The 10,264-nt window shown below is 36.7% G+C and overlaps 1 protein-coding gene across 2 annotated transcripts in view; it reads left to right on the forward strand.

Annotated features, from left to right (window-relative positions):
• Positions 1 to 9,906, forward strand: part of elovl4a (ELOVL fatty acid elongase 4a) — a 57,193-nt gene extending 47,287 nt beyond the window's left edge. For both annotated transcript variants that reach the window (XM_080192798.1, XM_080192797.1), the window contains exon 7: positions 1,267 to 9,906. In XM_080192798.1, coding sequence (XP_080048924.1) covers positions 1,267 to 1,551 — 285 coding nt within the window. In that variant the 3' untranslated portion in view covers positions 1,552 to 9,906. The remainder of the gene's footprint in view (positions 1 to 1,266) is intronic.
• The last annotated feature ends 358 nt before the right edge of the window (positions 9,907 to 10,264 follow it).

Genomic DNA, 10,264 nt, shown 5'->3' on the forward strand with positions numbered 1-10,264 from the left:
GGTAAGGCAGTTGACGTGGTATACATGGATTTTAGTAAGGCATTCGATAAGGTTCACCATGGTAGGCTTCTGCAGAAAATGCAGATGTATGGGATTGTGGGTAATCTAGGAAGTTGGATCAGGAATTGGCTATCAGATAGGAGACAGAGGGTGGTGGTGGATGGTAAATATTCATCATGGAGTGCAGTTACGAGTGGTGTGCCTCAGGGATCTGTTTTGGGGCCACTGTTGTTTGTAATTTTTATTAATGATCTGGATGAGGGTATAGTTGGGTGGATTAGTAAATTTGCTGATGACACCAAAATTGGAGGTGTGGTAGATTGTGAGGAAGGGTGTCATAGTCTGCAGGGAGACTTAGATAGGTTGCAGAGCTGGGCCGAGAGGTGGCGGATGGAATTTAATGCGGAGAAGTGTGAGGTAATTCACTTTGGTAGGAGCAACAGATGTGTCGAGTATAGGGCTAACGGGAGGACTTTGAATAGTGTGGATGAACAGAGGGATCTAGGTGTGTGTGTACATCCCTGAAAGTTGGGAATCAAGTAGATAAGGTTGTTAAGAAGGCGTACGGTGTCTTGGCGTTTATTGGTAGGGGGATTGAATTTAGGAGTCGCAGTGTAATGTTGCAACTGTACACTACTCTAGTGCGGCCGCACTTGGAGTACTGTGTGCAGTTCTGGTCCCCGCATTACAAGAAGGATGTGGAGGCGTTGGAGAGGGTGCAGAGGAGGTTTACTAGGATGTTGCCTGGTATGGAGGGGAGGTCCTATGAGGAGAGACTGAGGGATCTAGGGTTGTTTTCGTTGGAAAGAAGGCGGCTAAGAGGGGATCTTATTGAAACATATAAGATGATTAGAGGTTTAGATAGGGTGGATAGTGATAGCCTTTTTCCTCGGATGGAGAAAGCTAGCACGAGGGGGCATGGATTTAAATTAAGGGGGGGTAGCTACAGGACGGATGTCAGGGGTAGGTTCTTTACCCAGCGGGTGGTGAGGGATTGGAATGCCCTGCCTGCTGCAGTTGTAAATGCGTCTAGTTTGGGGGCGTTTAAGAGATCTCTGGATAGGTTTATGGACGAAATGGGATTGGTATAGGCTAGTGGGTCATTGTTTTTGTAACTGGTCGGCGCAACATCGTGGGCCGAAGGGCCTGTTCTGCGCTGTAATGTTCTATGTTCTATGAGTATCCAAAATATTTAATTTAACATCTGCACAAAATGGTTAAACAACATTGTTTTCTCTCATTAAAAATATTATTCTCTTAACACAGGTACAGTTCCATGTTACAATAGGCCATACTGCTTACTCGCTGTATATTGATTGTCCTTTCCCAAGATGGATGCACTGGGCACTGATAGCTTATGCCATTTCCTTTATCATCCTCTTCGCCAACTTTTATTACCAGACCTACAGGGAGCCCAGGAAAGAGTCAATAAAGAATGGAAAAATATTTGTGAATGGCAATGGAATGCCTAATGGAATAATCAAATCAGAAAATAAGCTAATGGTAGAAAATGGGAAAAAGAAGAAGAAAGGAAAAGCCAAGCGTGAATAAGATACATGGGGAAAGTGTAAAATAAAAAGGTTGCATTTTAGAGCCAACTACTCGAGTCAGCAAAAGATGACCGCATGTGTTTCCAGCTGGCTTTGAACCAATCTATTGTATCATTTGCCATCTTTGTAATTTATTGTATTTACTTTGTAAATGAAATTTGTGATCGATATGTTGGTATTGACATGAACGTAGACAAGAAAACTCACCATTAAATAAATTGCACTGAACAGATTTTATGAAAGAGGAATTTGGTCATTACCCTTTTTCAAATCCATATCTTAATGGCAATTTTTTTGAGGTTTATTTATGTTTACTGTTTCTGTGAACTTTTGCTATATAGCTTTTTACTTTACCACTACCTCAGTTTTAATGCTGCTTTTTTTATGGCTTCATTTTCTACTGTATACAAGCATATTGGTGTATTTTGTGTTATTAGTCCAGGTGTCTACAAATCCAATGCTAGTTTTGATTACAGATTATCAGCTCAGAGAAACTGGAAGAAGTGGCTAATGTTCATTAACACTGACCTTAAAGGTCCTAAGAATTAGCAGGAGAGTGGCATTGCCAATCACTTTCTGGACCCATGTAAATAGATGAGTACTTTTTTAGTTACATTAAAGCTTTTAATTCTCCATTTCATAACACATCTTAAGTCTGATATTTGTTTTTGCAGTGAGATTATAATTTTGTTTCATTGGTTTTATACAATACAAATTAACAGAAATAATGCAGCTTCCCCACAAACTACCCTGTCAATCTTCCCTGATCCCAAGCCGGTTACTGATGCTGGTGTACAGTGCCCATAGACCTGCATCTTAACCTACACAGTATTCATTTGGTTTCTTTGCATAAACCTGGGCAATACATATTAATTTCCTATTTGACCTTTATGGGGAACGTGAAATCAACGTTAAGACTACTCCTACCGTATCTTGGCTTTGATAACACTCCTTAGACTGCTTTGTCCTCCCTAAGGAGACTAAATAAAGTTTTATGACTGGCAGTGCGGTACTGAGCTTAGTTCAGTACAAATCAGGAATGAAACTAGACCTTTCTGACATTGTGTCTTAGTATCAATCCATGTTTAAGTACTAAACTACTGGGACAACCTATGAATGTAGCTTTTAAGGTGGCAATCATAAAATCATGCCATCTAATTTATATTGAGAATAATTAATTGAATTAGTCTTTGTTCACATCTTTGGACTGTGATGAATTGTGCACTGTTTTGAATGATCTATATACCCTGTGGTTTGTATCAGAGGAGAGTGCGTGCTTTAAATAGAAATGTTCCAAAATATATTTTCATAAGAAAAAGTGGAAAAACAGAAATGCATGCATGTATGGTTGGGGCAATAGAAAGTTACAAAACAAGACCCATTACAATCAGTTTTTTGAAACCTGAATGATTTTTACAGCTGAACAAAAAAGTGTTTCAAAATTAAAATTAGAAACATTTTGTGCAATAAAATTGCATCTTTTCAGATTGATAGGCACCTTTGATCGATAGCTATCTAACTGGGTGGCATTGACACGTTGGGCCGAAGGGTCTGTTTCCATGCTGCAAACCTCTGACTCTAGGTTTAGTGGAACAGTAGCTAAATGGGACTTGCTCTGGTTGTAAGCAATGACAAGTAGTATATTGTAACATCTTTGCTGCATTGTAAAATTCTTCAGTTATGACAAAAGAAAGCAACAGACTATGCATTTTAAAAGATGCAGCACTAAGTGGTTGGAGCTAATTGTATCAACAGCCTTTCAGGTTGACCATACAGATGTACTGCTCAGAGGATGAGTCAAATTAAACCAGTCCATTCTTAACCGGGGTAGGATGACCTAATTTCAAAGTAAAGTTTTCCTTTGTACCTCCAGGATTGACCGACTGTGTAGCTGCAAAGTTTCCTTTTTGTGCAGCAAAATGTTCTCTGCAGAGAAGCTTACAAATTAATTACATGTTGTACAAAGAAGAAATAATAATTTGTGATTATCACAATAGATAAGATGTTCCTATTTGTACACGCAATAGTTTGAGTCTCTTTTCTGACCAGGTCCATTTTATTCTGTTTTCACTAAGTTTTTAAGAGCCCTTCACTCTCTCGTTCGAATCTGGTATTTGTATAAATGAAGCCCATTTTGGTGGTTTAATAGATTTATTCCCTAATAAGATTATAGGTAGTGATATTTCCAATCATCACCCCCTCCGGGCAGTTATAATTGTCGATCAATGTCATACCAGAAGTGTCAACAAAGTCTTTTGTTGCCAGAACAGAATGGGCCTCCAGCTGGATAAAGCTCCCATATGAAATTGGAACAGTATATTTACAAACATCTCCAAAAGATGATTTGAAGTTTATAGTCTTGGATTTTTGACATCAAAGTGACTGAATTACATTTGTGGATTTATGAACACCAAATATGCATTGAAATAAATGCTGTAAAATTCTGATCCATTGTGATTATATCTCATCCAAACTTTTGGTACTGGTAATGAAACAGTAGAGACCTTTATTTTTGTTTTTGACTTGAGCCGCTTTAATAATTTGTAATGAGTACAGAGTATTCTTCCTGAATATAATTCTATGAAATGTATGAAAAAAAGCTTTGAGACATACCATTATCATGGCTTTAGAGAATTTTGGATGGATTTGATTTGAATGGTATAACAAGGTCAATGCATTTTCTTTTGAAGGCTTGATGAGGTGGTTACATTTTGGGTAGGCTGTCTAAACAGGATAATGCTTCTTTAAGTTTCTTAATTCAGTGGCAGCTGATGTGAGTGAGAAGGCTTGGATAAGCTTCAGAAACGTCTTGACTCAGTTTAATTTTACTACTGATTAAGTTGATGACATCCCAATTGACATCAGTCTGTCATTTTACTGAGTCACAGAAGACTAATCTTGCTGTTAATAGCTTTAGACTTTTGTACCTGGGTCACCTTACGAAAGTGTGAACCCCTGATCAAAACCTCTAGTTCTGGAGCAAGAACTAGGTTAGTTCAGAAAGGATTTTGTTGAATACTAATTATTACAGGTGTAAGCTCTTTGAATGTGAACTAATCCTTAAAAGTGCATCACTGACAAGAGTATCCTGCTATATATATATATATATGTATGTTTAATTTTCAGTAATACTGTGTGCACTTGAAATTTTTTTGGCTCTTATTTCATTTGACTTTTTGTGTTTAACTGTAATTGATGTGAACCCCCTCCCCCCCCCCCCAGCTGTCTTTCTGGTGTTGACAGTTATATATATTTTTGTGTGTTCGGGGGCTGTTGGATAATGCATTTAATATTGTACAGAATCCAAGAAAGTTTAACTATATATAATACAGGTTTTCATTTCTGAATACTAGATTTGAAAGTGAAGTACTTCATGTATTTTTTTTTCACCATTAAGATATTTAAAAGCTATGCAGGGAGTGTTGCTCCTAAATACACCATCATACAATCAGTTATTTCAATGAGTTAAATGGTAATATGAAGGTCTCTTTGTGTTTAACAGTGGTTAGTTAATCAAATAAGTTTAAAAGATTTTTTGGGACTACAAAACTGATGGTTTGTTTGAGGAGCAGTTCTTTCATATACTATAATTGGAGTTTCAGTCATGATTAGCCTAGAGGATTAACCTAGATCACCAAAGTTTAAAAATGCTGAATCAACAATTTAACAAGGTTTTGGTCCCTGGAAATGGTGGCAGAAGCCTGGACTAATTCAAACATCTCTAACCGTAGACTGTGGGTTTTTTTTTACATAATTTTCAGTTTATTTGAAAATGCACAAAAACCAAACCGATGCACAAAAAATGTAAATAAGCATCCTCTGCGTCTTACAGGAGTTTTGTTCTTAATACTGCTTTCTTTTTATCTGCTGTTTAAACAAAACATTAGCTTGATAGTATAGAACTTGAATATTGCAGAAAAGAGAGGCATACTGCCAAAGCTTTTCATCTTGCAATCAAAGGGATAAGGATGCCAAATTTCAAACGATCATAACAATTTATAAAAATGCTGATTGAATGGCTGAGGAGAGTGGAGAAAACAGCAAAGAACTATAGTGTGCCCAAGCTCCTGGGTAATTCAAAAAAAGATGCAAGGCTTGAATATATATTTTTGTTTGCAGAGGATAGGACCCTAAGTATAAACGCATATTGCTTCTAGCAAAGGTAAAGTAGCCATGTTACGAGCTTGACTGATTACCTTAAATTTCTTGCTAGTATAACAATTAGCACGCTCTGGATTGTTCAGCTAGTACTGCAGTTTGCAGAATCACATCTTAACTGTGGATGTTTTTTAGGTTTTGCAAGCTTGGGCTGGTTATATACAGTCTGTACTATGCCTATTCTGAACAGCCAAAAAAAAACACACTGATTAAATCAGCCAATCTTTGGAACAAACAAACAACAATACAGCACAGGAACAAGTCCTTTGGCCCGCCAAGCCTGCACTGATCATATCTTCCTAACTAGACCATCCATTTGTATCCCTCTATTCCCAATCTGTTCATGTGGCGTTCTAGATAAATCTTAAATGATCCTAGCGTGGGTGCCTCAGCCACCTTGCTTGGTAATGCATTCCAGGCCCCCATCACCCTCTGTGTAAAAAAAATTCCCCACATATCTATATTGAATCTTGCCCCTCTCACCTTGAATTTGTGACCCCTTGTGTTTGTCATTTCTGACCTTGGAAAAAGCTTTCAATTGTTCACCCTATCTATGCCCTTCATAACTTTATAAACTTGTATTAGGTCGCCCCCTCAACCTCCGTCTTTCCAGGGAGAACAACCCTAATTCACTCAACCTCACGTCCATACCAAGCAACATCCTGGTAAACCTTTTCTGCACTCTCTCCAAAGCCTCCACATCCTTCTGGTAGTGTGGCGACCAGAACTGGATGCAGTATTCCAAATGTGGCCTAACCAACGTTATATATAACTGCCACATTATATGCTAACTTTTATACTCTATGCCCCATCCAATAAAGGCAAGCATGCCATATGCCTTCTTCACCACTTTTTCCACCTGTGCTGCCACTTTTAAGGATCTGTGGACTTGCACACCCAGATCCCTCTGTGTGTCTATACTCCTAATGGTTCTGCTCCCCTACCCCTGTATTAGATCTACCAAAATGCATCACTTCACATTTATCTGAATTAAATTCCATCTGCCATTTCTCCGTCCAATTTTCCAGCCTATCTATATCCTGCTGTAGGATCTGCAATTTGCGTACCTGGCATTGCACCAACACTGAAATTCATACACATTATCAATTGTGAGGTAGGCAAAATTATTGTTAAAAACACAAAGAGAACAGACTACTTAACCAGTATGTTCTTGCAAAACAAAACATCTGGATATAATTATGCAATTGGGCAGTACTTTCAGAATAATCCCAAGTGCATTAATCAAAGCGTTAAAAGCAATTTAAATGATCAGTCAAGCTCATTACATGGTTCATTTACACTTGCCAGAAGCGACCTACATTCATACACAGATACATTCTCTGCAAACGAAAGGCATATGTTGATGCCTTGTGCCTTTTTTGAATTTCCTATGAGCTCTGGGAGCTTATAATTCACCGTTGCTTTCTTCATGACAACTTCTTGGCCAATCAGAGTCGATTTGCCAACCAATCAGCACTCTTTTCTGCTGTATTGAATTGTTGTGGTTCTTTGAAATTTGGCATTTTAGTGTTGGCCCTGACAAATGAAGAACTATGTTTCAGCAACATGTCTCTTGTCAGCAATTTTCAAATTTGCACATTATATGTTTTCCTATATTAAGAAATTTGTTTTTTTAATATATTAATTTATTTCCTGGCCATCTCAAATGCATGTTACTGAAGAATTAAATAATTTGTATTTACTACAGTACTCTTTCTTCATGTTTCTGTTAACAAATCTGTGAAATGGCATTGCAGTTTTCACTAATTAATTTTAACTAACTTTAATATAGGAAATGTTGATGGATTGACTGTCCTATTTAAAATAACATAGTTAATTTTAAGATGCATGAACTACCATTTTTTTTTAAAAGCTACAAATGTTATCAGATAATTGATAGATCTAGAATGGAATAAGACCTAGCCATGATCTTATTGAATGGCGGGCAGGCTCGAGGGGCTATGTCTCCTGCTCCTATTTCTTATGTTCTTCTGAAAACAGTTATTCATCCTGTAGTTAACACATAGTCTATTCATGTATGTGCATCTTTTCGTTTGGTGGTTACCATAAAATTATTAGACAATAGTAGTATAGGATTAGTGGCTGCAGGTTTTTTATTTTGCACTACAGTATTTTGTGGATAGTTTTGTTTAAATTCTAATGACAGTTATAAATCAGCATGAGCTTACCAGCTGCAGTTGGTACTGTTGTCTTAAGTCACTAAAGGGCACATTCAGTACAAGTAATGAAGTACTATTTCCTTGAATGGAAGATGATCAATAGCCAGAATAGTAATCAGGAATGACAGTGGGAACCAGGAGATTGTACACATCAAATCAGCGAATGAAATCAAATGAGCTGAAGAACTTCCTCATTCAAATTAATTTGTAACCCTTGCTCAGTGGCCAGTGTCTTCTGTGAAACAGCTCAAATTAATAACCAGGGTGTAGAAATCTTGTTATATGTTGGTACAATGCTTGCTGCTTAGTTCTCAACTTGGATGTCCCTGAGTTAACTTTCTTTGCCTCTTTTGGGTGAGCAGCAAAATTAAGGGCAAAATCCATCAACCTGCACCTGGTACCATATAACCATAGAACAACACTGCAAGCAACCACTCAGATGTCTTCTAGCCCAATGTATGGTATTTAATGCTCCAATGTTATGTTGCAATTTTCTATATTCAGATTAATACATAGCCAAGATAAGGTGTATTCAATGAAATTATACAATTGGTAAGATCAATTTGTTTGATACTGTATCGTCTATTATTTTTAATCATAATCTTGTACCTGGTTTCCCTGCAGTAACTTCTACATGTTGTGTGAGCACTGGAAACATTTTCTTTGAAAACAGCTGTACTAAAGTTTGAAGTGCCCATGCGTTCCATTGGATCCCTAATTGTAAAATAAATTAGCATTGCCCTATAGTGATGCCCCATACATTGTCTAGCCTAAACAGTATGAGATGGCTTTGCCAAGGAGTACCATACAATTTAACTCAAAATGTTGATCAGGACTCAAGTCCAGAGATATACAAAAATAGCAACAAAAAAGAGAAAGTGCTGGAAATATTCAACAGAACAGGAGAGAAATTAGAAAGATCATGAGCCTGAATCATTTACTTCTTTCTCTGCACAGATCCTGCCTGAGCTGAGTATTTCCAATAGTTTGTTTTTGTTTCAGATTTCCAGCCTCCACAATATAATAGAAACATAACAGTATAACGGCATCTTTAATTATTTAATTCATTATGTAAAACATGCATCTGGAGATGGCTTAATTTTTTCTAATATTTTATTCCGATATTTTACCTATGTTTATTTTGAACGAACAGAATTGGATTCAGTTTATTGACTGACTTACAAAAATAATTTCTACATAATTTTAACAAATCTGAATTAAAACGATCTAAGAGCAGACACGTTGAGTAGATATTAATTGCATGTTAGTGTAAATAATATAGAAATGAAATTGGCAGTTTAATGTTTATTTTTAGTCTATACTTTATTTGTTTTTTTTGAATTTACACTTTTTAACGTACTGTTTTAAATTTATAACTTGGGAAGTATTGTTATTTATGGAGTGGTGTTACTTCATGGAACATAATGTTTCAATACATCATGCATGCGTTATAAATAAGTTGATTAAATGTTGTCAGTATAAGTAAGCTATTGATGTAGAGCAATTGGTGCATGGACTTGACTGTAACGTTGCTGCTAGTTACCCAAGGATTAAATATGGGTAACTCAACTCATGCTGACATAACATGTTTAGAGCACAGGATTGTCTCATCTACGAAAGTTGCTCCACCAGCTCAATTTGTTTCCTCCATTTTGATTGAAAATTTATAATGTGATGGAAGTTGACAATATTCACTTTTAGGTGCATGGTACCCACTTTGTAAAGAATTTGGGGAGAATCCCAAGATGCTGTATGGAGGTTCATGAAGATCTAAGTTTGACTTGATGTGTATCGACTTGATTCTTTTGTGTTGTACTGTCCCAAGGTACATCAATTGAGCATTTCACTGTTTAAAAATTAATAAGTTCACATAAATGTGTAAACCTTAAAGTGTGCAGTATTATAAAGGCTAAGACCAAGAACTGGAAAGTTTATGTAATGTACACCATTTTTCTGTACTTCTGTACATAAACACTTGTTGCAATTGCCGTGGAAATAAAATAGAATACTGCTACTTATGTTTGGCTGCTACATAATTCATTCCAAATGCAAAACACCCGCTGTTACTTGAGATGTCAGAAAACTGCCAAACACAGGATATGTTTCAGACAGAACTTGCCGCAGACCATGTCAGATGCAAAGCATTTCTTAACCCTGATCCAAGAATGTTTCAAAGGGGTATTGTGAGACATTAGATATATTTGGAAAATTGAAGTTAGAAATTACATTTCCAAGGCCTTTAGAGCAATTTCATCTTTTTTATTAAGTAATACTGATAGTAATGTTGCAACATGCAAGCTTTTGGGATCTATATTCAAAATGACACAAAATAAAAGGTGTTACAGCAAATATTGTATGGCATTAATCTAAAATGGG

The sequence above is a fragment of the Carcharhinus amblyrhynchos genome, chromosome 7 (assembly GCF_965287045.1).
Source record: "Carcharhinus amblyrhynchos chromosome 7, sCarAmb.v2.hapA, whole genome shotgun sequence".
Taxonomy (NCBI): Eukaryota; Metazoa; Chordata; class Chondrichthyes; order Carcharhiniformes; family Carcharhinidae; genus Carcharhinus; species Carcharhinus amblyrhynchos.